The sequence below is a fragment of the Mesocricetus auratus genome, unplaced genomic scaffold (genome assembly GCF_017639785.1).
Source record: "Mesocricetus auratus isolate SY011 unplaced genomic scaffold, BCM_Maur_2.0 Super-Scaffold_100042, whole genome shotgun sequence".
Lineage (NCBI taxonomy): Eukaryota > Metazoa > Chordata > Mammalia > Rodentia > Cricetidae > Mesocricetus > Mesocricetus auratus.
In genome coordinates this window covers 8392854-8420707 of record NW_024429219.1, presented here as the reverse complement: position 1 = coordinate 8420707, position 27854 = coordinate 8392854, and the positions used below count along the sequence as shown (strand labels likewise).

At 53.6% G+C, this 27854-nt stretch overlaps 1 protein-coding gene across 1 annotated transcript; it reads right to left on the bottom strand.

The window, feature by feature from the left end:
• Positions 1-436: 436 nt before the first annotated feature.
• On the bottom strand, positions 437-27281 carry Plod1 (procollagen-lysine,2-oxoglutarate 5-dioxygenase 1). The gene is made up of 19 exons (XM_005079346.4): positions 27123-27281; positions 21586-21677; positions 20378-20511; positions 19795-19958; positions 17834-17946; positions 16417-16480; positions 14921-15018; positions 13872-13973; positions 13218-13349; positions 9928-10049; positions 8232-8336; positions 7894-8019; positions 7059-7200; positions 5804-5917; positions 5143-5208; positions 4452-4556; positions 3274-3420; positions 2292-2417; positions 437-1269 (listed from the first exon to the last, which is right to left on the bottom strand). The coding sequence occupies exons 1-19, from the start codon at positions 27196-27198 to the stop codon at positions 1114-1116; spliced, it is 2184 nt and encodes a 727-aa protein (XP_005079403.1). The 5' UTR covers positions 27199-27281; the 3' UTR covers positions 437-1113.
• Positions 27282-27854: the final 573 nt, after the last annotated feature.

Genomic DNA, 27854 nt, shown 5'->3' with positions numbered 1-27854 from the left:
TCAAACTCACAGAGATCCACCTGCCTCTACCTCCAGAGTTCTGGGATTAAAGGTGTGTGCCACAATCACCAGACTAGATGTTAGAGCTTATTAGAAAATGCCCTGAAGCCAGACCAGTGTGCTCAAGGTTGTGGTGGGGGGGGGGGCCACCCAAAACTCTGTGCTTGATTTCATAGTCATGGCTGCAGGACGGGCTGGCTGGCAGAGGCTAGAGACGCGGTGACAGGTAGAGCAGGTCTTGACAACTGAAACGGCATGTCCCAGACTGTGCCCAGTTCCTAGCAGGGACTTTCAGAATACATAAATGCACCCTGGAGGCTACACAGGCCTGGGTTTGGGAAACAGAGTCTGCTAACAGCAAGGGCTCTTACAACCCTCCCTGCAGATGTCTGCCAGTTACATACACACTGGCCCACCCCAGGCATCGCTCATACAGTGGTTTGAACAACATTTAATAGAACGCTCATCTCTGTCCCTGTCTCCAGAGGCTTCGGGACAGGTGACCCAGCACAGTGTGGGCAGATCACGCCCCTCCCCCTAAGCAGGGTCAGTAGAGAACCAAGTTGAAGCACAGATGTCTTCCCTGCCCCTCCGGGAGGATTTCCGAGTCACAGTCTCAATAGAGACCACTGTTGGCTCTGATGATACAAACCTGGAAGGAGAGGGCTTCAACAGTCCTAGGTCCAGGGGCGGAGTTGGAGGGGTAGGTATGCCCAGATCTTGGTGGCACCAAAACCTGAAACAGGATCCTAGGGGCTGGATCTTCCAGAGGTATTCTGGGTATACCTTCTCACTCTGCGGTCTCCCAGGCAGCTCCAGCAGAAGTCTGACCCCCAGGGAAAGTTAGAGGAAGGAGCAAGGCTGGAAACTTCAGGAAGATGAGCATTACCACCGTCTCCTGGGACAGGTTGAAAGCACCATGGGCAGCCCCAGTCTTAAAGGGGCATCCCATCTCTGGTCTGCGCCCGATCTTCCTGACTGGCAGCTTCAAGAGCAACAGGATTTCAGGAATCGGAGGTTGGACTGGGTTCCTTGGGACCCAGAGGTCCTGGGGGCTGCTGGGCAGTGGTTGTCAATGAAGAGAAAGGTCTAACAGAGGCAGGCACTGGTCAGTTAGGGATCGACGAAGGACACAGCAATATAGCGGGTGCCCTTGGTGGTGGGAAGCCCTTCGTGGTAGTGTGTGAGCCGCCCGGGGTGCATGAGAGCCCAGCCCTTCCTTGGGGCTCTTATGGAGCAGTTGTAGCGCAGAAATCGGCAGCCTCCGCCCTGCGAGAGAGGAAGCGTCAATGAGCTCTTTCCCCATAGCTCCCTGTCCTCTGTTCTATCACAGCCAAGGAGCCTGTCAGCACGGAGGGTCTGGGGACGCTTTGTGGCGTGACAGTCACCAGGGGCCTGAGAAAGGCACTAGGAGATGCAGAGCTGACCCTGGAGCCAGACCACACTGGGCAAAGGTCACCTCCACCCTTTACCCTTCGACTAAGCCTCAAGTTCTGCTGCTATAGAAAAATGACAGAAATAAACGAGAGTGTACAGAGAGATTAGTTTAGCCAGGTGTGGTCGGGCCTGTACTCAAAAGGCAGATCTTTGTGAGTTTGAGCCCAGCCTGGTCTACGTAGTAAGACCCTCTCTCAAGACATAATTTTTTTGAAACAGGGTTTCTTTGTAGCTTTGGAAGCTGTTCTGGAACTAGATCAATAGACCAAGCTGGCCTTAAACTCACAGAGAAGGCCAATCTAGCTTGCTAACTGGCAGCCCTGTGGAGAGGCCTAGCTGAGGCCCTCAAAATGGCTTTTCTTGGTCCCAATGCCTTCTTGGTTTCCATAGCTCTTTCTTCCGGGCACAGGTTTGTGCCCTACACGGAGGCTGACAGTCCCCATACTCCCTATGAAGCCTTCTTCCTTCTCATAAGGAGAACCCAGACTCCTCCTTCACCACTGGCTGTCATCCACTGAGTATTTACTGGGATTTCTTATAAGTCGTGACCTGGGGCCCCTCACTCGTTCTCACAACTCATAAGAAGACGGAAGGAAACAGAGAAGCCAAGAAACATGTTACAGGACACAGGGTTACTGAGGAAGAAGGCAGTGTGCAGAGCCACTGCTCTGGAGTTCGTGCTCTGGCACCTGTGAAGATGCTTACACCTGCCAAGCTGTGCCTTGACTCCATTCTCCCAGGAAGCCCTCCCCACATAACCTGGCACCATTTTCTTCTCAGCCCCTGGACCCTTCGCTCAGCAGAGCCTGGCTCCTGCCTCCACCCCGCCTGTGAGCACCGAGAGCCTGACTCACCTCATAATCTTGCCCAACCCTGTTCAGGGCTATGTTGACGGTGAAGGTAGAGGCATCGTGGTGAGGCATCAATGAAGGCTGCTCATCAGGCTTATAGCGGACCACAAAGGCTAGATCAAACTGGGCCTGTGACAGGGCAGGGGACAGGAGAGCCTACATCAGTCAAGAGAGGCTGCGGAGGGCCAGGCAGAGGGTACAGTGAGCATCCATCTGATCTGTTATGCTGTTCACTCTCAGAGCGTGGGGCTACTTAATGCCAGTGCCTGGGACATCAGCTGGCACATAAGAGTCTCAGGAAGAGTGTGAGGACAGAGGGAGGGACCAGGGGGGTGGGGGATGGGGAGAGAGGAAGGAAAGGAAGGCAGATGGGAACAGGAAGGACGCCAACTTTCTTTTTCCCTTTCCCACTGTCCCCTGAGAATGAGCCCAGCTACACTAGAGACTGCGTGCCTGTCGGGCGTTGGTGGCGCACGCCTTTAATCCCAGCACTCGGGAGGCAGAGGCAGGTGGATCTCTGTGAGTTTGAGGCCAGCCTGGTCTACAGATCGAGTTCCAGGACAGCCTCCAAGACAATACAGAGAAACCCTGTCTCAAAAAACCGAGAGAGAGAGAGAGAGAGAGAGAGAGAGAGAGAGAGAGAGAGAGAGAGAGAGAGAGAGAGACTATGTGCTCTTCCAGAAGACCCAGGTTAGATTCCCAGCACCCACATGCTGACTCAGAGCCATCAGTAACTCCACTTCAGTCCCAGGGAACCTGACAACCTCCCCTGTCCTCACCAGGCACTGTACACTGTGGTAACAGACACACAGGCAGGCAAAGCACTCATACACATAAAATTAAAAGAAAAAAAAAAACGAAAGAAAATAAAAATACAGACCATGCACACCAGGCCTCACCCAACGTTGTGGAGATAATACTCTTCCTTGGGGGCCAAACGTCTCTCCCCTCCCTAAACCATCCTGCTGCCCCCAGGCAGACCCACCCTGGTGTAGTAGCCAGGGTAGAGTTTCTCTGTCATGGGAGCGATGTACTCCACCAGGAACTTGTGCCACTCCCGCTCGAAGGTGATCTGGTTCATGTGGATGTCAATAGTGGGGACGTTTTCGTAGCCGCCCTGGATCCGGTTGTCCTGGAAGTGACCATGGAGAGTGAACCAAGATGGCACCCAGACTCCCATGCCCAGATACCCATGTCATACATGTATGACAAAGAGGAGGGGGTTCGCAGATGTCACTGAAGTCCCAACCTGTGGGCAGGCAGGTCATGACACCTGTTGTCACAGGGAACCCAGCTGTCCCAGGTTCTCCAGCATAGGGAACTGACTTGCTCCAACAACGTTAGGATCTGACGATGAGACCCCCAACCCATAGATGAAGAACACCTCCAGCAGACCTCTAGACTGCAGCCCTGTGAGGCCCCAGCAGAGGCCCCAGCAGAGGCACGACTGGATCCTGAGCCTCAGAAACCAGGAGACAATGAGTGGGTGCTTTGGGGGTTTTGTCTTGGCACTGAGAGGCGAACCCAGAATCCTGCGACACTAAGCAGATGTTCTGCCCCCGAGCTACACGGTGTTTTAGGCCTCTTAGAAACAGCATAGAAATGGGGGTGGGGGGCCACCATTCACTGAGGCGCTGAGGTTAATGGACCGTCCCTGTCTGTCCAGACACCAAAATACCTAGGTTAATCAGGTAATCAGAAGCATAGTAGGGTTGGAGATCAGCCAGTTGGAGGCACACAGATCCAGGAACTCTTTAAAGGCAATGCCGAAAGTTCCCAAGTCATGTGTAGGCAAGGGACTCCCCCATCTGAGAACAAATGTTCACCGTGCCATTGCATCAGACGTGTAAGGAACTTGGACCTGGTACCCAGTGCCCTTCATCCCACATTGGCTCCTTTCTACTTCACGTTCTTGCCTGGGGCAGGAGGCTGAAGCACTGAAGTAACAAGCCAGGACATGAAAACTCACTTTGAGCAGCTCAAAGCCACACAACTGGCACTGTCTGCTTGGGGACCAACACCCCCGGTTCCTAAGCCTCCTGTTCTTGCCTGCTTGTGCCCTAAAAGTGAAGAGTCCTGGGCAGACTGGCAACCAGAAGAGCCTAGCAGGGCATCGTGGGTGAAGGGAGTCTCCCACAGCCTCCCGGGCGTCTACGGCACTACCTTATTATCTCCCAGAGACCACTGGCCATAGTGCTCCATCTCCTCCACCAGCTCATCACAGGCCGCCTCCGTGAAGATGGGGAACCAGTAGACATCCGGACAAGGCTGGGAAGAGGGAAGACTCTGTCACGGGAGTTCAGAGTGACTGTGGGAGACCCTGCAGAGCTCCTGGTGAGTCTCCCCCAGCCCGCTCCCTGAGCCTCGGGGAACTCTGGGTGTCTCTGAAGAGTGACGACAGCTCGGTGGATGCCGGTTAGACTGAGTGAGGGGCTAAAGAGGGACAGAGATCAGCTGGACTTTCCAGCCAAGGTTATAGCCACAGCTTCCATCAGCCACGGGAGAGTGCACACCGAGGGCAGAGATTACAGATGGGGGTGAGAGGGCAGAGCCCCTATCCCTCATTCTTGGCTCAGAGGCAGCGTTTGGGGATGGCCTCTCCTACTCTTCCTTGACCTCCTGATCCTTCTGCCTCCATCCGTGAATCCTGGTATCACAAGTCTATACCACCGTGCCCAGCAGTTCCATCCTTCTTGTCAAAGTTGGAAAGTGCTGCTGGGGGGAGGAGGTCAGTCCACCCAGAACACTGTCAGAGCAGACAGACTGAACGGCGCCCCTCTTCCTTTTCCCCCCACATACAAACTCCACCCCCATGCGCTCCCACAGCAGCAAGTGTGCAATATGAGGCCCTTACCATCTCCACCAGCTTCCCCTGCAGAGCCTTGGTGTAATTCTCATGGATGTACTTCTCTTTCCAATCCTGTAGAGAATGCAATGTGGAATGGGGGTCCCGGGCCTGGCCTGAGTCACCGTAAGCTCAATAGCATGGAATGTTCCCAGGGAGTCTCCAGCCTTCAGGCCCCTCAAAACATGAGTAGGCACGAACTCAAGAGAGACAAGCTGGTTATCACATGTGTGGGAGTGTTGTATGGATATACAGGATCTCACATTTGCATCTATATGCATATGTGTGTGTCTGTGTGTGTCTGTGTATAGGCATGTACAAATGCCCACACCAGCTACAAACCCCATCATTTAGGTATAATGTCCATGCTGTCACAACTGCTGCTTCCTCCGATCATCACGACATCCTCAGGAGTAAGCCAAGCCAGGGAAGACCAATTTTAGAATCCAAATAAGTGAGGCCCAAAGGTTTCAAAGGCTCAAATAAGTTACAGCTCCCTTCTCCACTAGATGGCGATATGTCTAAGGCTCTCTCTATACTAGAATAGAGCCCTGGAGGTGAATGGGGACATGTGGAGAACAGGTCATGCAGGCCAGGTGTCTCTGGCCACAAGACCACTGAACTGGAGTCTCTCTGACTCCCAGCCCAGGTCCACCCACCCAGGTCTCACCTCAGGGTTGCTGAACACCTCCCAGAGATCATTATGAAGGTGGGTGGTCTGGTAGTTATCCAGAGACAGCAGATGGCCGAAGGTATGGCGGTTGGTCAAGAACATGAACACCTCCTACGGAGAGTAGACGGACAGAAAAGCCTCCTCATCCCGCACACGCCAGGGAGGGGCAGTGCAGTGCTCCACCACTAGACTCAAGCTTACAAGATAAAAGACTTATAAGAACAGTGTGTGCCCCAGCACCCAGCAATGGGGATGCAATCAGGGAAGGCTTCCTGGAAGACTGAACATGAAAGAAAAGGACTCACTCTTCCCTTCTTGTTTGCAGCTCTGGGGCTCGAACCCAGAGCCTCAAGTCTGTAGGGCAAGAGCCCTCCCAAGGGCTGGGATCCTGACATGTGGGTCTCAGGGGAAACCCCTGCCATGCTATTACATTAAAACAAACGCAGCAGGACTGCTGAGGTGGCTCAGGGGACAAAAGCCTGACAACCCAAGTGCAACCCTTGGGACTCATGTGAAGGCGGAGAGAGAAAATCAACTCCACGAAGTTTCCTCATCTCCACGTGCACACCGCAGGACATCGAGACATGCTTATCCTAGCGCTCAGGGAGCAGAAGCAGGAGGATCATGAGTTCAAAGCCGGTATGATCCTGTTTTCAAAACAATATACAAAGCCAGGTGGTGGTGGTGCATGCCTTTAACTCCAGCACTAGGGGGGGCAGAGGCAGGCGGATCTCTGAGTTTGAAGCAAGTCTGGTCTACAAAGGAGTTCCAGGACAGCTGGGGCTTTGCAGAGAAAGTCTGTCTTGAAAATCAAAACAAAACAAACAACAACAACAAAAAACCAATGCACACACCAAATCCATGAAGATGATGAGAAGGTTTCTTGGACATACTTCTCAAGCTACATTGAGGCAAGGGGGTGAGTTTTCTTTAGGGTGTACCAAATGTATAAATAAGTTGGATGTGGTGGCACACTCCTGTAAGCCCAGAATTTGGGAGACTGAGGCAGGGGAATCAGGAGTTCACATCTATTATAGGCTAAAGGTTCTATCTTGAAACATAACAAAACAAACAAAAAACACACAGACAACTGGTCCCTGCAGATCTGAGAACCAGCCTCACACCCAGTGCCCAGAGGTCCCTGTTGGCCCTCAGAAGCTCCTGGGCCTACAGTGACAAAATAGCCCAGGGTGCTGGTCAAGGCTGGACGACCATACCCCTGGCACAAGGACATCCCAAAAGCCCCACTGACCTGCTGCCGGACATTGGCACAGAAGCTCATGTCGGCATCCAGCTTGCTGTAGTGGAACAGGTCTACATGCTGCAGCTCGGCCCTCAGGGCACTGCCCTTAATCAGGTAGACGTTTGAGATGTAGGGCACGTTCCAGACGCCGCTGCAGGAGAGAGGGGAAATAATAGGGTCCCGGTCTAGCAGGAGGGCTCACAGCCTCGCAGCATCAAGGATTTACGTAAGCTGGTGTGGTGGCGCACATCTACAATCCCAGAACTTGGGAGACTAAGGCAGAAAGGTGAGGAGTTCCAGTCGATTAAACTTGAAGTCATAGTCGGTGTTTGGGGGAGGAGGGTTCATCTGAAGGTGCTAGTCTGGATTTTTTACAATGTTTTTATTCTGCATACGTGTGTGTGTGTGTGTGTGTGTGTGTGTGTGTGTGTGTGTGTCTGTGTGTGTGTGTCTGTGTGTATCCCAGGACATGTGTGGAGATCAAGGACAACTTTTGGGAGCTGGTTCTCTACTTCCACCTTGTGTGTTCTCAGGGATCAAACACAGGTTGTCAAGTTTGGCAACAACAGATGCCCTTACTCACTGAGCCATCTTGCCCAATCTAATCTGTCTTTTTCTCTTTTCTTTTGTTTTGGTGCTGGGGGCCAAGCCCAGGGCCTTGCAAGCATTCTACTACTGAGTTAAACCCTAACTCAACAGTGCTAATCTCCTCCCACCCTGGACACGGGAGCTCAAGACAACTTGTCAGGATTTCTTCTGTGTGTCTGACTCTAGTCCTCTTTGCTTGAAGCTCAGTAGCGACTCCAGGGCAACTGGGGAAGAGATGAAGGAGATGGATACTCACACACGCCGCCCCTGCACGATGTCCACGTAGTCCTCAGAGCGGGCGTAGTACCCATCTGCACTCAGTGCCCCCCAGAAGTTGGACCAGAGCCTCCCATGGCGGGTCATGAGCGGCGCGATGACATTCCTGAGAAGGGGGCAGGGGTGGACCACACTGAAGATGGGGAAGGGGAGGAGCCAAGCAATCTGTGATTTGCATGCCGGGATCTGTACACTTGTTACTGGGGCAGGGCAGGCCTGGCTCGTGGGAGACCTCATCCCTTCTATGCTAGGGACAGACCTAGGAGGAACCATTCTGTCAGCCCCTGGAGTTGTCAGGGGGGTCACCCACGGTCTTACTTGTTTTGCTCAATCAGGAGCCGTAGGCTGTCCGGCTCGGTGAGAGCCACATCGGCATCCACACTGAAGTAGTAAGTGCAAGTCTGGTCCTGGCGGCACAGGTCTCTGTGCGAGGGGAAGGGCGAAGGGGAGAGGATGAGAGAGGTCATCACAACATCTCAGGCCGGTCCCGGGGCTTCCCCAGAAGATAGCACATCTGTCGTTACAAGTTTGGCAAAGGCCCTCGAACTCATGCAAGCTCAGGTGCAGCCTGGGACCTCAAAGGTCCCCTCCCCTTCTAACATCCAGACCTCAAGCTTCTCAGCTCTCAGATCAAGGACTTGGCAATGGCAAAGGTTTGATCTGGGGGAAGCGCGGCCCACCAGGTGGGCCTCAACACTTCGTGTCTTGAGAGCTGCTGGACAGGTAGCACCAACAGAAGCCGGGGTGCCCATCAGTGACAGAACACTTGCCTGGCATGCATGAAGTCCTGGGTTTATTTCTAGAGTCCCACACTAAAAAATAAAAGCCGGGCGGTGGTGGCACATGCCTTTAGTCCCAGCACTCTGGAGGCAGAGGCAGAAGCAGGCAGATCTCTTTGAGTTCAAAGCCAGCCTGGTCTACAGAGTGAATTCCAAAACAGCCAGGGCTTCCCAGAGAAAGCCTGCTTGAACTGCCCCCCCAATAATAATAATGTAGTTTTTAAAAGCATGCGGCTGGGTATGAGGTGCACACCTGTAATCACAGTACTTGGGACAGGAGAATCTTGAGTTTAAGGCCAGCTTTGGATACACAGTGAGTTCAAGGCCAGACGGGGTTACATGAGACCCTGCCTCAAAATGCCAACGACCTCCTAAATGACGGTCCCTAACCTGAGGCTCCCCACTGCCAGCTTTGTCCTGCCCAGAAGCTAAGAATGGTTCTCTGTTCTAAAACGACTAGGAAAGTGGGGGGCGGGGATCAAAAGAAAATCCCACTTTCCCTCGAGGAAGTCAAATTTCAGTGTCCCAAAATAACTCTTTCTGGAACACAATCTCACTCACTCGTTATACATCAGTGGCCATCTTTATGCTACAAGGGCAGACGGGCCAGCAAGGGCAATGGAGCCCACCACGCTGACCAGAAAAGCTGAGAACCATCCAGTCATCTGAGGGACATTTGGCAGGCTCAGGCTAAGACACAGGAATTTTTAAATTTTTTAAACTTTTTGTTAATTTTTGTTTTTCAAGACAGGGTTTCTCTGTGGCTTTGGAGGTTGTCCTGGAACTAGCTCTTATAGACCAGGCTGGTCTCGAATTAATTAATGTTTTAAAAAAATTTTTTTGGTCTTTTTTTCAAGACAGGGTTTCTCTGTGCAACAACAGCCCTGGCTGTTCTGGAGCTCGTCCTGTAAATCAGACTGGCCTCGAACTCACTGAGATCCCCCCCTCTGCCTCCCAAGTGCTGGAGTCATCATATTTTTAATCAAGAGGTTGTCTCTGTCAGCCTTGATCTATTTATAGCACTCCAGTCTTTCTACTTTCCCTAATTTGCGTCCTAAAGCCACATGACACTGTCTGGGAGCCCCCAAGCTGTCCCGACTGAGACTACTTCCTCGTTTCACAGAGGAAAGTCCTGAATCCCAGATCACAAAGCTCCCTGAATCTCCAGCCTGCTGCTCCCAATGCCATGGCCCACTCACCCACCAACCACGAGGAGACCCCAGTGCTGGACTCACGCGCCCATGTTCCTGGCATCCGCGTTGGCCATGCGCACCTCAGGACCCACTAGCTTCACGGACTGGTACTCACTGCCGTGCTCTGCCAGGAACTTCTCTACTTCAAGCTTGTGGTGCTGCTCCTGGGGGCGGGAAGGCAAGATGAAGGTGATGGTACAGGTTCCAGGAAACACAGCCACCCCTGTCCCTTGCCCGATGATGCTGTCTCTGGCACACTCCTGCCATCTTGCATCGCTGAAGGGACCCCACCCAGCCCAAGCATGGCAACCATGACTCTGGCAGACCTTGTCCTTCTCCCCCATTCCCTCTGCCTTGCTAAAACCATTCGATTATATTCCTAAAGCTATTCCCTTATTTGGCCGCTTCCTCCTCCTGAGGCTAACCAACATTCAGTTATCAAGGTATTGACGTCCAGCAATCAGAAGCTCACCTTAATAACATGCCAATTAAAATCAAACACCTCACCCTAAGATGGGGTTCCCCCTTTTACCTTTATAAGCCGCCATTTGCCATTGGCCACATCTGTGTCCCCTCTATCCAGAGGCGGTCCCTTGTCCCCCTCTGAGACGAATACCACAGCCCCTTTCCCTTGTTCACTTCTCCTTCTCCCTCGTCCTCTGTCTCCGGTCCTTGTCCCTTATCCCTGCCCCAAATGCATCTCCTTTGTACTGAGAACTTGCTCTTGGGGTGTCCTTCCATCTGTCAGGCGCCCTCCTCTGGCCATCCTTTCACGATCATCTTCCCTGGCCAGGCCCTGCCCCATGGGCCACGTCACAGCGCTGTCATCAGGACAGCTCCTCCTCCCAAGGACCCCACATCCAGAAGCTCTGGTGACCTTTGGGGTGTGGTGTTCATCAATGGACCAGGGGATCTGGATGCATATGTGACAGTCTGCACCTGTCCCCAACCCACCCCCAGGGCATGGAGAGAAGAGGAGTTTTAGTTCCAAACCTAAGCAGGGATGCCCAACCTACAGACACCGTGGTACCACGCCATCATCTACCGAGGACCACAGGTTGCATCCACTTTGCAGACCAACATCAGCTCCGCTACGAAGAGCTCACGACCTTGGACAGGGCCCCTTCCTCTGTTTCTGCTTTAGGGAAAGGGGTCTCCTCCCTCAGGTCACTGGAAGCAGGTGGTGAGTCAGAGCCAGCACACAGTAGGTCCTCATGTCTGTGACTGTTCTGTTTCTACACAGAGTGGGGCAGTTCATGCAGGGGAGCTGTGAGCCACGTGAGGACAGTTTCCACTGCCTTTCTGTCTGTAGGGCCTGCTGTATGTCGGAGGTGAATGTAAGGAAGCCAGGCAGGGAGCCCAGCTGAGTGGGAGATGGTGGGTTCCCTGGGACGGGGCATCTTGCTGCAGCTGGAAGGTGTGCAGGGGAGACACAGACAAGACATCTGAGCAGAACTGGGTGCGGACAAAGGCTCCCGCAGACTGGGTCAGATCTGGCCAAAGACACAGCCGAGCACAAGAGCCCAGGCTTTACCTAGCCAGGAGCCCGCTGAACCACCAGCCTGCTCCCCATAGAGCTCAGGGCTCAGGACCCATGTTCCCTGAAGGTGCTAAAGCAATGGAAACCAACTTGACTTTCTCCAGACCAAACCCACAGCATTAAGGAGCCAGGAAACAAAAATGACAACAGTCAAGGTGTGGCTTGAATGAGAATGGCCCCCCACATGCTCATTATGTCTGAATACTTGGTCCCTGGTGAGTGGGACTGTTTGAGAAGGATGAGGAGGTGTGGCTCTGTTGGAGGGGGTGTGTCACTGGCAGGCTTTGAGGTTTCAAAAGACTCCTGCCATCCCTCGTGTTCATTCTCTCCTTCCCCCCTCTCCCTCCTCTCCTCTCTCCCTCTCCCTCTCTCTCTCTCTCTCTCTCTCTCTCTCTCTCTCTCTCTCTCTCTCTCTCTCTCTCTCTCTCACCCTCCCCCCCCCCGCTGTTCCTGATTCCTGCCGCTATGCCTTTGTTCCACTATCGTGGACTCTAACCTTCTGGAACCACAAGCCCAATTTACAATCTCTTTTGTAAGTTGCCTTGATCATGGTGTTTTGTCACAGCAACAGACAGGTAACTAAGACACGTGGGTTCACTGTGTGCTGCCTGTGACTAGGGCAGCCTTTCTTTTTTTTTTTTTTTTTTTTCTAACTACGATGGATAAAACCTAAGGATTAGGGATCGGAGAGACTGACTGTTCAGCCATTAAAAGTACTGGCTGAGCTGGGCATGGTGGTGTATGCCTTTAATCCCAGCACTAGGGAGGCAGAGGCAGGCGGATCTCTGAATCTGAGGCCAGCCTGGTGTAGGAAGAGACTTTAGGGCTGTGCCGCTAGCCATGCCCACTTTGGGCGTGGCTAGAGGCGCGTACGGAGGTGGTAATAAAAGACCTACAGGAGAGACACACACGCTCTCTTTTCGGCTTCCGGTTCTGTGGCGGAAAGCTGCTGAGTCACCTTGGTTGCCCGTCTTCTCTTGTAGGTAATTTCTACAATAAACAGTTACCTATACTCTCAACAAGTGTGCAGTTTATTGTTACAAGCCTGGTCTACATAGCGAGTTCCAGGACAGCCATGGCTACACAGAGAAACCCTCCCTCAACAACAAACAAACAAACAACAGTGAGCGCTTGCTGCTCTTCCAGAGGACCTGAGCTTGGTTCCCAGCACTCATGTCAGACAGCTCACAACCACCTGCAACTCCAGCTTCAGGGAATCCAACGCCCCCTTCTGGCCTTCACAAGTCCCTGCACTCATGTGCATATGCACACATACACGCACATAACCTTAAAAATTAAAATATTTAGGACACAGGGCCCACACACACTAGGCAAGTACATACAACTAAGCTACATCCTTAGCACTTCACAAAACATTTCTTATAGGAGAGGGACAGGCTCACTATGTAGCCCAGGCTGGCCTCGAACTTACAAACCTCACCACTCAGCCTCATCAGTAGCTAGACAGCAACTTCCCACCCCCTTAGTCTTCTATGCACTTCGCAGGTCAACTTGTTTCACCCTTGCAGGAATTTAGTGTGATGACCTCAATTCCAACCTTGATTCAATAAGTGAGAAACCAGGAACAGGGAGCTTAAGGTTGGTGCCCCAAGACAAGTAGCATTGCTGGGATTCAAGCGCAGTTGGCCTGACCCAGTCAGCCCAGTGATTTGGGGACACAGCCCACTGGCCACTTCCATTCGGCCCAGATTCAGTGGGATCTTCAGAGTTCTTGGGCCAGCTCACAACGCTGGGCCCTCGAGGCAAGCCCCACATGGCAGCTTCTACTCACGTGGTTGTGAATGAAGAGCCGCATCTGTTTCTGGGGGTATCGGAGGCGCCGCAGCCGCAAGAAAAACAGGGACAGGAATGGCGTGGGCTGCTCGATGAACACGCCGACCAGGACGGTGGGCAGAGCTTCATCCTACAGAGGGAAGGACAGAAGAAGAGCTAAGCAGGGTCTAGTCCCCGCCTGCCAACAAGGCCCTACCCACAGCCCACGGAAACCTGAGGTGGCAGCACATGGCCTCAGGAGGCCCAGGTCACAGAGCGTCAGATGCAGGTGTGGGTCTGGCAGGACACACGGTGAGATCTGCCTAAGAAAGGGTCAACCCATTCCCAGGCTCTAACAAGGGCCAGTGGATAGCATGACACCAATTGCGGCCAGTGTGGTGTTCAAGCTGGGCCATAAGGGGCAACAGGGGCTCACAGCACAGGAAGAGGCTAGGGGGGCATAAAGGGCTAGGGAGAAGAAATTGGACTCGGACATCCGGGAGGAAGCCAGGGCCTGTGTAGTCTGGGGGAGCTTCCTGGAAGAGGCGCTGAGGTAGCCCCACAGACAGAGAAATAACCTCTTCACGGCTCACAGACGCACCATTCTGTTTGGGATCACCTCCCCTTCCCCCCATCTCGAGGACTGTCTCCCTCAGCTCAGGCTTGGCCTCACCCCAATGCCCTTGAGGCTGCGTAGGCCCTCATCGCACACGGTGCAGCCTGTCTCGAAGGTCCAGAATCGAGGAATGTAGTTGCCTAGGTAGTTCAGCTGCAGCTGTGGGGAGTCAAACACAGTCGGAAAGCCAAGCCAGCCACACCCCCAAACTAGCAAATTCCACCTCCCTGCCTGCCATCTTTCACGGTCTTGGGGGAAATGCTCCAGTTCCCAAGAGAGCTTCTTGCCTGCTGGAGAGGGAGCTGGGGCTTATAAAAACCAGGTTCCTAGGGACCGCCTCCCCAGGGTTCCAGGCAGCAGAGCTGGGAGGAACCAACATCTGTATTCTGGGGTTTTTTTTGGGGGGGGGCAGAGTCTCAAGTAGTCTAGGCTGGCCTTGAACTCACCATGTAGTCAAGAATGACTTTAATTCCTGACCCTCCTGTCTCTACCTCCTGAGTTCAGAGATTATAGGTGTGCACTACGCGCCTGCCTTATGTGGTCCCTGGTAATCAAACCCAGGTCCTCAGGCATGCTAACCCTCTGCCACCAGAGTTACACATCCAGTCACAGGTCTGCATTTCCCCCCAGGGTCTCTCTCCTCTGCTGGCCACAGGCTGCTAAGGCTGGAGACTGGCAAACATACTACGAACCACAAATCAGTCTTTCAGGACTACTTAGGTCCCTGTCCCGGCCACCATCAGCCCCAGCCCCTTCCACAACACCGTGAGTACAGCAGCTCTGTTTATGACAGATTGATCCTTGGTGCCGGTAACCAACACATGTTCACTCAGTGAACAAGTGACTGCCATATCAAAACAACATAAGATGATTCTAGAACCTTCCTCAAAGTCTAGATGGGGAAAGTGGCCTCTTACGGATCCCGTGATCCGTTAGGGATGGACAGGGGCACCACAGCCCACCAGAGTGGAGAAACAAGACCCCAGGACAAGCTTGTATCAGAGGCCCCCAAACAGTGGTCCTAGCCCCAAGTTGCAGCTGCAACAGAAGCAGAATTGGGACTCTGGTTTCCTCCCACACTCCCCGATGGTTGGGCCCCTCCCTACCTTGGTAGGCCCATTGCCATGGATGACGACTGGAAGGGTGTCATAGGCCAGATTCCGTGCTCTCACGTGGCCCATTTCAAACTTGAGTACGACTTCATCTGGGGGACAGAATACACAGACCCACCTAGTGGCAGAGGGGCCGAGGCTGGGGGCTCACAGCTGTAGAAGTCACGTCACCCCTCTAAGCCTCGGTTTCCCCATCTTAAATTCCTTCCTCTTGTTTTTAAAGATTTATGCTCTGAAAAAGATTTAATTTTATCCGTGTGTCATGTGTGTGCGTCTGTGCATATGAGTGAGGGGGCCCAAGGAGGCCAGAGGCATCAGACCCCCTGGAACTGGAGTTACAGGTGGTTGTGAGCTACCGGATCTGCCTGATGTGGGTACTTGGAACCAAACTTCCATCTTCTGGAAGATTTCCTAACCACTTTAAAAATTACATTTAGTCAGGCATGGTACACTATGCCTTTGAATCTTAGCAGGCGGATCTCTGAGTTCAAGGCCTCTTTGGCCTATAGAGTGAGTTCTAAGACAATAAGGGTTACACAGAGAAACTCTGTCTCAAAATAAAAAAAATAAAAGTTACATTTATTTATTTAGTGTCAGGGGTGTATATGCGGATGTAAGAAAACAACTTGCCATGTGGGTTCTGGGGCTCTAACTCAGGTCTTCAGGCTTGGCAGCAAGCGCCTGTATCCACCGAGCCTTCTCGCCAGCCCTAAAATCCCTCCCTCATGGGGTAAACGTGTGGCTCAAGCGCTTGACACAGCAGTGAGGAAGGAGGACGGAGGCCACAGTGACCCTGTCTTCAGTGTGGTGACTCCTTAGAGCCAGAGGTGGCGGGGGAGGGGCAGCAGAGACCAGAACACCCCAGCTTCAGACGCGAGATGCAGCACTGAGGGTGTGTGTGTGACATGTGGTCAGTCAGGAAGCAAAGTCATCACCGTCCTGGGTCCAAGGACAAGGGGAGTCCCTTGTGCTGACAGGACACGCAGGGTGGGGCCGAGAGCCAGGTGCCTGCCACGGACATCACTGCCTCCTCCCAAGCCGGACAGCTGCTCCTCTCCCACCTTCTGAGAGACAGCTGTGCCCCCCCACCCCGTAACATCTGGAGGCTCTCTGGGATCCCGGCAGGAGGCGGACATCCGCTCAGCGCAATCACAAAGGAGGAGCCACTTCGTTCCCCTTTGGTTCCAGCCCAGACAGGAATCCACTTCCTGCCTGGGTCTCGCTTCCTCCTCAGGTTTCCCCCACCTCTCAGGCCCCACCTCCTCCTCTGGCCCCACCCTTCCTCCCCTCTCAGGCCCCTCCTCCCCCTCTTAGGCTCCACCTCCTCCTCTCAGGCCCCACCCTTCCTCCCCTCAGGCCCCACCCTCTTAGGCCCCACCCCCTCCTCTCAGCCCCCACCTCCTCCCCCTCTCTGGCCCCACCCCTTCAACCCTCTCAGGCCCCACCTCCTCTCTTCTCTGGCCCCACCCCCTCCCAGTGCTACCGCTTACCCAAGGCTCCGTCCAGGTTCTGGAAGATGCGGCAGCGGTGGTCCAGGCTGATATTGATTTGCTCCTGCAGGAAGGAGGGCCTGGGCTGCTGCAGGGACAGGACCCAGCCAAGGCTAGGTCCCCAGCACACCCAGCATGGAGAGCCGGTCCCCACACTGGCTCAGCCTGCCACATCCTGGCTCTATTCAGAGAAATCTCAAGGCCGGAAGGAAGCTAAGGAAGCAGCTGGCTCAGCCATAAGGATTCCAGCCACATGACAGCACACACTAAGGTGTGATGTTACCATGTGTCAGCCTCAAGTCCTGGGTTCCTAGTGAATGAACCTGAACTTCACAATATCCCTGGAAGAAATGCTAACAGTATGGATTTTCACTCCTTGATACATTCACTTTCAGTTTCTGAAACAGGCTCTTAGAATATGCATGCTGGTTTTGAGCTATGCTAGCCAGGCTGGCCTCAAATTCACAATCCTCTGGTCTCCCACACGCTGGGATTACAGACACACCTTCGGGTGTAGCCTCTTTTATGTTTACTTACTTTTGTTTTGTGTTTTGGTTTTTGGTTTTTCGAGACAGGGTTTCTCTGTGGCTTTGGAGGCTGTCCTGGAACTCGCTCTGTAGACCAGGCTGGCCTCGAACTCACAGAGATCCGCCTGCCTCTGCCTCCCGAGTGCTGGGATTAAAGGCGTGCGCCACCAACACCAGGCCTATTTACTTATTTATATGTATATGTATATTTATGTATGTATTAATTTTGCCTGCAGGTATGTAAGTGTGCTGTGTATATTTTATGTATGTATTAATTTTTGCCTGCAGGTATGTAAGTGTGCTGTGTGCATGTACCCACAGAAACCAAAAGAGGGCAACAGGTCGCCTGAAACTAGAATTACAGACAATTCTGTTCCCAGAGCCCTCGTGTGGGCGCTGGGAACAGAAACCTGGGCCTCTGCAACAGCAGCCCGAGCTTTTAACCACTAAGCCATCTCTCCAGCCACATACATTTAGTTGTTCTGTATGTGTTTATGATTGTGCGAGTGATTGCCACAGGGCACGTGTGGAGGTTAGAGGACCATTTGCAGAAGTCTGGTTTCTCCTTCTACCATGTGGTCCAGGAGACTGGACTGAGAGTCACCATGCCTGGCAGCAAGCACCTTTACCCACCGAGCCACGGCAGAGGCCCTTGGCTTTGCTGAAACCCAACCACACGGCTCCCGCTACCCCAGAACGGTCAGCAATGACAGTGTTCTTTAAAAGCCCCCAGTCTACAGACGTTTGTCACAGCAGCCCAAATGGACTGAGAAACCAATCCAGTCAGTCACTCAGACCCCAGAGCACTGTCCCCAGTGCACCCTGGCCAGTGCAATCCAGGGTCAGGATTCCCCAGCCTCCTCCCCCCAGCCCACCGTGCCCGCCCTTACCCTCTTCTCCGGGTCCAGGAAGATCTTGGTGTAAAAGAGCTGGTCACTGTCACTGTCCTGGCCGTCCCACTCGGCCACCAGCTTGCTGAGGTTGGGGGCATAACCGATGAAGCCTGACAGTGGCAGGGGGACAGAGATGGACATTTAGCTTCCAGCCCTGGCCCGGCTTCCTCCATTCCCTGCCACCTCCCACCACTCATAAACATCACCTCCTCACTTCTGACTGAGGGGAGGTGTGATACAAGCTACCTAGTCCCACGGGCCGAGCATTCCCAAGATCAATGGGACCCACCGAACCCCTAGAAAGCAGGTCCACAAGGGCCAAGCTTGGATCCAGTCTGTCTGAGCAACTTGTATCAGAGAAGGGGAGAGGCTGGAAAGATGTCACCCAGCACTCCAGGGCCTGAGCCCCGACAATCGGGAAAGCCCAGAGGGGGTCCTGCATAAAGGGGGGACTGCACAAGCAAGGAGAGGGAAGACGGGACACTTGACCCCTGGGCTAGCCTCCCCCACCCTACCATGGCAACTGGGTGAGCTCTCTGGGCCAGTGAGACTAGTGGGTGGGGCCTGTGGGGTCTACTCTGGGAAAGGACTAGAAAGGGCTGAGGGCTGAGGGGCCAGAATGGTGACAGGACAATGACAGAGGGCCAGGCTCAGCACCAGGAAATGAGGAGGTCGTGGGTGCAGGTCTGAATGGAGGTTTGTATTGCTTCTGAGGAAGGGTCTCACATTGCCCTTATTAGTTAATTGAGGGGGACCTGATGATCCTCCTGCCACCATCTCTCCAATTCCAGAATTGCCTGGCACCATACTGCCTACGCAGTGCCGGCCATGGAACCCAGGGCTTTTTGCATGCTAGGAATGTTCTACCAGCTGAGCTACGTCCTCAGCCCTGTTTTCTGTTTTTAATTTTTGTTTTATACATTTATTTGTGTGCATTGTGTGTGTGAGGGTATGTATGTGTGTGAGCAGTGTGAGTCTAAGTGTGTGTAGTGTGTGAGAGTATGTGTGTGTATGTATGAGGGAACTATATGAGTGTAAGAGTGTGTGTGTGTGAGTTGTATGAGTGTAAGAGTGTGTGTGTGTGAGTTGCATGAGTGTAAGTGTGTGTGTGTGTATGTGTGTGTGTGTGTATGTGTGTGTGTGTGTGCGTGTGTAGCTCAGAGGACAACTTGCAGGAGTTGCTTCTCTCCTTCCATCATGTGGATTCTAAGGCTCAAACACAGATTGTCAGGCTTGATGGCAAGAGGCTTATGCCCACCGAGCAATTTCATTAGTCCTGGTTTTTGTTATCATTTTGTTTTGTTTTTAGTCCTGTCTTTTTTTAAGGTTTATTTATTGATTATGGATAGAGCATTCTGCCTGCAACCAGAAGACAGTGCCAGATCTCATCATGGATGGTTGTGAGCCACCATGTGGTTGCTGGGAATTGAACTCAAGACCTCTGGGAGAGCAGCCAGTGCTCTTAACCTCTGAGCCATCTCTCCAGCCCTAGTCCTGTCTTTTTTTTTTTTTTTAAAAAAACTTTGGCGTAAGATCTCATGTAGCAGCCGGGCGGTGGTGGCGCATGCCTTTAATCCCAGCACTCGGGAGGCAGAGGCAGGTGGATCTCTGTGAGTTCGAGGCCAGCCTGGTCTACAAGAGCTAGTTCCAGGACAGCCTCCAAAGCCACAGAGAAACCCTGTCTCGAAAAACCAAAAAAAACAAAAAAAAACCAAAAAAAAAAAAAAAAGATCTCATGTAGCCCAGACTGGGCTACTGGACTCTAGCGATCTTTGGAAAGCAGAAGAGATATGGAAGGTGAAGGAGTCAGGGGTGACTCCAGTTTCTCCAGCAGATGGTTGGCCCTTCAACAAAGTGAGGGAGACATCTCTGAGAGGCTGTCTTTGAGAGACTGTGTGCATTTGGAATCCATGCCTCACGGCCATGTCAGGTGGACCCACCCTGCACATAACTCTTACCTCCAGAGCCCAGGAACCGCTTGCCATCAGAGACTGTCGGATACTTAGCCTCCAGTCTCCGGTCAGGGTAGATGAGTTCCTCAGCTGAGAAGACCACCCGGCTCTTGGCCTGCTGGAACTTCTTTAAGAGTTCCCGAGGCCCGGAGGCAAACACCACATCGTAACTGGCCAAAGAGGGAAGAAGATGAGGCAGGGTCCAGAGACGGCACCCACAGAGGGACACAGGGATCAGGAGCCCCTCACATCCTACACCACGCACCATCTGCGAGACAGAGCTGCATGCCCCTCCCTCCCTCAGTCTGCTACATTTCCATGCCCACGCTGGGCAGAGACATGGTCCCCATAACCCACACACTTGGAACATGGCTCAAGCGTCATCTCCAGGAGCTTACACCTCTCATCTTTCACCAAGAGGAGTATTGGTCTACATCCAAGAAACCTATCCTGGGGTCTCCTGACCTTAGATAAGCTTAGTTAGAGAGAGCCTCCCTTACATATGATGTCCAGGTCTTATTTTGGACTCCCTGCCCCCAACACCATCTTGTACCCCAGGGACCCAAGCAGGAATTTCCAGCACACCCACCTGTCAATGAAGAGAATAACCAGGTCTTCCTTGTCTGCATGCTTTTCCAGTGCCTTCTTCAGCAGCCGAACCTTCTGTCCCCCACCTGCCGATGGTCCGCTGTTCACGGTCCAGTCCTCCCCCAAGCCCAGTGCCTGCAGAGAGAGGATCCCAGCTTTTGGTAGAGAAGTACTTTTCCACCAGTTTGGGGAGTGGACATCTTTGCTTCCTTTCAACCCCATGGAGGGAAACCATACCAGGCAATGATGCCAGTGGTGGTCATGTGACCAGGGATAACCAATCGCTACCTCCCACTCCTCTGCCCCTCCCATAGCTAGAGCTTTGAAGATGTAACACCCCCTATCAGAGTCTTCCCTGGGACTGTTGTATTAAAATGAAGGCAAGGTTGTTATGATTGGCTAAGGTTGTAAAGTTGGGGTGCAGAAGTCTGGGGCTAACGTCACCATACCACATGAAGAAAATCTGTCTCTGGAGATGGAAAAATAAAACTCTTTGCTGCTTGGGACCCTGGATCCAGCTATATCTGAAACAACTCCCTGCTTCATCATGATCCACAGCAGCTGATACACTTTCTTCCTGGCTTCATACCTAGCTCTGTGTAGACCATGACGAGGCCAGCATTGAGTACATCTCTGTCCCCAGGGCCCAACACTGTGCCTGACAGAGAAGTACTCAGAATAGTCCGTTGAGGGAAGGGATGGCTGGCCCCTGCAGGGCTGGGCCCCATGAACTGCCTACAGAGGACATGAAGCCCACACCCGGCAGACAAGCATGTTTCTTTGTGACAGTGTACACACTCTGGAGAACTTCAGATCACATCCATGCCAACATGCACTGGGGGATTATGGGAATGATGGTTCCCAGGTCCTGCCATCCACACTAGCCTTCCAAGAGAGGCCTCTGCACGCTGCCATCCAAGTAGTACTCCACATCATTCTCCCTCTCACCTCCAAGGATCTGCTCACACTCGGCCCTTCATCCTAACTCATGCTCCTCTTGGCACCCGAGTCTGCTCCAAGAGCCATAACTGTAGGAAGGAGAAGCCCTAGCCCCACCATCACACACACACACACACCATACACTCACTCACACATATACACACACACACACGCACACACACACCATACACTCACTCACACATATGCACACACATACTCGCGCACACACAGACTCATGCACTACCTCTCCTTTACCCAGAAAGCCCTCACCTGAATCTTGTAGTTGAAGAACTGGGCTGAACGCTTGAAGCGGCGGAAGCCCTCAGTCTCTTTGGTGGCCACAGTGAGGACCAAAAGGTTGTCTGCGGGCAAAGAAGGATGAGTCTTGAACAGTGGCCTTCTTCATCACACCACTACAGACAAGGGCTCAGGCTCTGCCGAGGGCCATCCAGTCAGTTAAGGACGGAGCTGGGACATAACCCTTGTTTCCCCGATTCCCTGGGCTCCTTGTATGTGGAAACTGACAACCATGTCAGGCAGCACCCAGGAGAGGGCACCCTGCCTCCCGAAACCAAGCCTCTGGCTTTAGAGGCTGCAGGCATCACCTGGGGATGAAGGGAGGATGCCCTGAGTGCTGACCATGGGAGGATCTCTCTGGCCAGTGCTGGGCATTAGAGCGGGGATGGCAAGTGCAACGAGGCCACTTGTCCTCTATGTGTACGCTGAGGGTGGACACACTCATCCACTCTGCTCCTCCCCAAGCCTGCATGGTGGCTCACTCTCCCAATGCCATGCTTACGGTTCGGGCTGCCTGGGGTGGAAACCAGCTTGAAATCCCCTCGCCTGTCCGTGTGGCCAGAGCAGCTGGTTCCACCTTTCCTCCATCTCCCTCCCTCTCATTTTGAAAAGGGGTCTCGTGTAACCCAGCCCCATATCCGGCTCAACGGGTAACAAAGCTCCCCTTGACTTCTCTACTGATCTTCCTGTCCCTTCTCCCAAATGCAGAGCGTGCAGGCATGCACCACCACACTCAACAAGTCTGGCTTTGTTAATACAGTCCCAACAAGGGACCTCTCCCCCGCTCTGCAGTGTGACTTCACCTCTGCGACAGAACGTGCTAGAAGCAGCTCCCAAGACCTCTTCTGTGGGTGGGAGCCCCCAGAGGCCCCTTCAGACCCCACTGGGAGGCTGTGATGCCTGAGACGTGGGGATCAGAAGCTGGCCTGCCTGGTTAGATCCCAGCACTGCCTCTTGCAAACTGTGGGACCCAGGGCAAGTCCCTGGCCTCTCTGAGACTCATGCAGTAGGGCCAATAAAGTGCCTGCCTGCCTTCAGGGCTACTAGGCACTTGGCACACACTGAGAGAAGTCAGTGAGGCTGACTAGCGAGGGGAATGCCTTGCCCAGGATTCACGGCGCTGTGCAGCCAGAGGTGGGCTCATTCTTTGGATTGCGTATGCTGTTCTTCAGCCTGAGTCCTGCTGCTGGCTTCTTGCCAGAATCCCAGGGCCAGGAATCATAGCACCCTTCCCCTTCCCACTGTCGACCCCTATGAATCCCACCCAGACTTCTGCCCTGGAGGTTGGGGGACAGATCCACTATTCAGTGGTTGTTATGGCTCCTCTGCATCCAGGACTCCCATTTACCTAGGTGAACAGAACACCCCCCCCAGAAAAAAAAAGCCAACAACAACCCCTCCTCCCAAACCCAGGCAGGCCATCGGCAGGCAGGTAAGACCTTCCCCTTTCCCTACCACTGGACAGCAGGAGCTAAAGCCAAGAGAACAAAGGGACCAACTCTCCCAAGCTGGCTGAGGCTGCATAGGCAGGCGGCTGTCCCAGTAGCAAGGGATCAATGCCAGGGGGACCATGCAGGGATTGGCAGGACCCAGTATGGGAGGCCTGGGCAGGAGCAGACGATGCCATAAACAGCTGTGGAGAAGTAACCTCCCCACTTGGCCCACTTGGAGGTCCAGAGAGGAAAGCTGCTGTTCACACGAGGGGAAGGGCTGCCTCCAACTCTGGCCTCAATGGTGAAGTCTCCCCGCAGGTGAGAAGAACCAGTCACCAGCTCTGATGCCCTCCTGCCAAAAGGGGGGCAAGAAGAGTGTCAGGGGCCAGCGCGCGTGCTCGTGTGTGTGTGTGTGTGTGTGTGTGTGTGTGTGTGTGTGTGTGTGTGTATACAAGCGTGCTTCTGGATTCTCCAATGGAGGAGGCCAGAGGCAGGGGAGCAGAAGACGGGACTCCATTCTCAAGGCCGTGCTTTTAAACAACCCTAAGCAAGAACAACTAACTTTAAGCCAGAGAGATGGCTCAGCAGGTAAAGGTGCTTGACACCCGGTCTGAAGACCTGGGTTTCATCCCTAGGAGACACACAGTGGAAGGAGAGAACTGACTCCTGCGAGCTGCCCTCTGACCTCAAACACACGTGTGTTCACACAAAAGAGTAAATGCAGGGGAGAGAGAAACAGAGACAGACAGACAGACAGACAGAGAGAGAGAGAGAGAGAGAGAGATCTCTTCATCTGGCTGAAGGCCCTGCCTTCCCAGATCTTCCCAATGCCTGCCAGGAACCCAGCCTCCTGCCTCCTCTCCATTCCATTGACCTGTCCTCAACACTCACTCCTTCCCCTGCCTGCTTCCTCCAGGAAGCCCCCCTTCATTTCACTCCTGGTCTGCCCACTTGGTTGGTCCAGGAGCCGATGTACTCATACAAACCCGACCCTATTCCCTAGGGCTCCAGCTTTTCCCTTGCGGGCCCACCCCCACATACTCTGCTGGGCTCTGAAGAGCAGCAGGAGGAGCTGATTTAACAAGAGTGGCCACCAACTGAGTCCGTCTAAGATGCCACATGCTGCAAGAAGCACGCTTATGTCCATCACTGTGTTCATCACCCCGCGAGGAAGGAGGCAGGGTAGCACACATCTGAATCCCAGCATGAAGGAGATGGAGGCAGCAGGATCCAGAGTTCAGAGTCACCTGTCACTGTATCCCAGTTCAAAGCCAGCACGGACTAAATGAGTCCTTATCTCAAAAACAAAGAAACAAATGTACCCTATAAGGACAGTGATACTTTTATCTTCCTTCTACAGAAGGGACAGAAGGGGAAACTGAGGCACAGAGGCGCTAAGGATATGCCTAAGGTCACAGACCTGAGAGCGAAACAAATGAACCGGCTAGCATTTTTGTGTTTGTTTAGTTGGTTGGTTTGAGACAGGGTCTCCCTATGTAGCCCTGGATGGTCTGAAACTTACTGTATAGACCAGGTTGGCCTTGAACTCATAGAGATCCATCTGACTCTGTCTCTAAAGTGCGGCATTAAAAACATTTCCCATCATGCCTGGATTCTTTTTTTAAACAGAGTGTCTTACTGAGCAGCCTCGCCTGGCCTCAGCCTCACAATCCTCCAGCCTCAGCCTCCCAAGGGCTGTGATTACAGAACTGCACCACCACAAACACACAGGTCACAGCCACATTCTTTTTGTTGTTGTTTTGAGACAGGGTCTCTCCACATAGCCTTGGCTGTCTGGGAATTCACTGTGCAGACCAGGCTGGCCTGGAACTCAACAGAGACCCACCTGCCTCTGCCCCCCAAGTGCTGGGACTGAAGGTGCGCAGCACTAACAACACAGCCTCATCCACACTCTTAACCTGTCACGGCACCCAGCATGGTAGAACACCAGACTGAAACTAGAGCCCAGAATTACGGGGGCTTCTCCAGGCTCCTTCAGCGCAGGCAGCCTCTCCAGCCCACTATCAGGCCCATCAGAGCTCTGGGCCACCCACACAGTGTCAACAGGAGGCTTAGGTGGCACCAGGGTCCCACCCTCACTTCCCTGCTGTCTGCTTTGTATGCTCAACAGCCACCAGGGCCACAAGGGCCTGGCACTCTGTAAGCTTAGCCCTCCCCAGCTGCTGCCCAGAGTCCAGCAATCATCTCCCCAGATGGACAAACTGACACCCAGGTCTTCGGAGATGAGAGAAGAGAGAAGGCTGAGCAGGGTGGGTGAGGTCAGAAGGCTGTGCGAGCCCCTCTTCTCTTCATCTGCATCGCAGGAATCGTGGCTAAAGGAAGTCCCCTTTCAGAGACTCTCGGGAGGACTCGATGAGCTTGCCTCTGTCTGGTGACGCCTCGACTCTTGACACAGAGGGGTAACCTCCCACCTCCCAAGAGAGGGAGCTGTGCACCCTCAGGCACAGTCCTTCCCCTGGCATTTCTGGGTCAGGGTTCCTGGATCCCTGTCGCCAGCAGGGTCGTCTCTGACTTCCTAGAGGACAGCTGAAGTTCTAGCAGGGATGGTCTGGAGCAGCAGCAGGAGAAAGTGAGGGGATTGGGCGGGATGGGGGTGGGGAATGTACTACAGGCTCCAGGCTCCTGCCGGTGAGCACACGTTACCAGCTGAACTCCGTGGTGGGACTTCTTTATCAGATATTCTCTTATCAGTCTTCCTGCCCTGCTGGATACAACCCTCCAGGAAAACTAGCTGCTCTGAGCCCAGAGAGAAAACACCCAGTGCCTTGACCTTAAGGAGACCCAGGGACTGGCCTCATTCAAGGCATCTCTCACCGTCTCTAGGAATGAGGTATTGCCACCCTGCGTTGAGGTTGTAAACACCAATATTCTCATCCTGACCAGGGAGGCGTGTGACCCTGTGTGTAATTTAGCACAGAATTCGCAGGCATGCAAAAATCCGTGATTCCCAGCACATGGGTCTCAACCCCCACCCCTCTCAAGTCAGGGTCTCAAGTAGCCTAGACTGAGCTCCGCACTATGCAGCTGAAGATGGATGACCTTCTGACCATCCTGCCTCAGCCTCCCTGAGAACTGGGGTTATAGGTGTGCATGGCTATGCTCAGTCTCAACTGCTGGGGACCACATCCATCCTGGGCTGCGCGCATTCTAGGCAGGTGATCTTACCAACTGGGCAGCTTCTCCGACCCACCCAGACTCCTTTAACTATCCTACCACCCACCATGTCCAGGCCTGCTCCCAGATCCCCCCTCAGGATGGAACAGGATGCCCTGGAGAACGTGGTCAGTTTGGCTTTGCTTGTCTGGGTGGTCCACAGTCTGACCTGGGAGGGGGGCGTCTCAGGGACTCAGAGAACGGAGTGGTAGAGTCCAGCAAGGGCTGGGAGGACAGGCGCACCCACTCAGGGTAGTGGGAACCAAGTTAGGAACCCAGTAGCCCTCGGAGAAGCAGAATGAGCACTTGGCCAGGAGTCGGTGGCGACCTGGGACCAACCACTCTCACTTGCACAGCACGCTTACCTCCTGCACTCCAAAGCCCCTCCCTCACCTTAAAGATAACAAGAGCACAGAGCTGGGCTCTGAAACCAGACACACCCAGAGAGGTGGGATGAAGCCCTTTCCAAGGCCCGCGAGCTGTGTGCCCTTGGGAGAACACAATCAACTCTGGAGCCTCGGTTTGTGAAGCTGGAAAACGGGGATGACATAAGGAAACAGTACCAGAGTAGCAAACCGTGCTTAACTGCTGAGGCCGGGCTGCAGCAGGTCGTGTACGATCAACAGGAGCCTTTCTACTTATTATGGGAATTATGAGCTCCTCTGCGTGCTGAGTGGGGGGATGGAAGGGAGGGGTGTGTGTGCACCGGCTGTCTCCTCTCCTGCCCGCTGCACAAACGTGGGAATCGTGGCCCCATGAGAGGAAGTGATCTGTCGGAGTCACTCGCGGGCAAGTGGACAAATGACCGCAACCCAGCTCCCCCGCCCTCCCAGCCCAGGTCGCCGGGACACTCCGGTCCTCGGCGGGGCGGCCGAGCACCGTTTTCCCCCACCGCGCCCTCACCCTCCAGCTTGGCGTCGTCCTTCGCCTGGGCCAGAAGGAGGCAGGCCAGCGGGGCCAGGAGCAGCAGAGGCCGCATAGCCGGGTCTGGATGTGATCCGCCGGCACTGAGACTCTAGCTGAACTGGAAACTTCGCGACCCGGCCGGCGGGCGCTGCCACGCACTGGGCCCGCCCCGGGGGCGGTGCCGCGCACTCCTCCGCCCGCCCCGGGGAAGGGTTTTCTTGCTCAGGCGCGCAGGTCCTCCAGACATGGGACAGCTCATTATGGTCTCTGGGTCCTGACGCCGGCCGTTCAAAGCTCTCGCCCTCTTTTTCTCCAACGAGTACAACGCTACCCAGAGGATGAAGTGGGAGAGGAGGGCAAGACCGTGATGTCTGGAAGAGTGGACTTAATTAATATTCACTGGGATCTGCACACAGAGATGGTGGGATCTGTATGGTACCTTAAAGTTAGCTCTATGCCTTTCCCAGACTCCAGAGGTGAGGGTTTGAGCCTTGACACCTTTGCAGATGCTGGCACTATAGAAAGTCTAACCCCGGTTACCCAAAAGGGAATCACTTAATTTGTCTTTCTGCCCCTGGGAAGGAAGTCTGGAAGAGCCAAGGAAATTCTTACTGCAGAGTTGATTGTGGTATGAATGTGGGTGGATGGATGGATCAATGGATGGATGGGTAAGTGGGTGGGTGGATGGAGTGAGAAATTTCACAGACACCCAAAGTAAAAACTGATCAA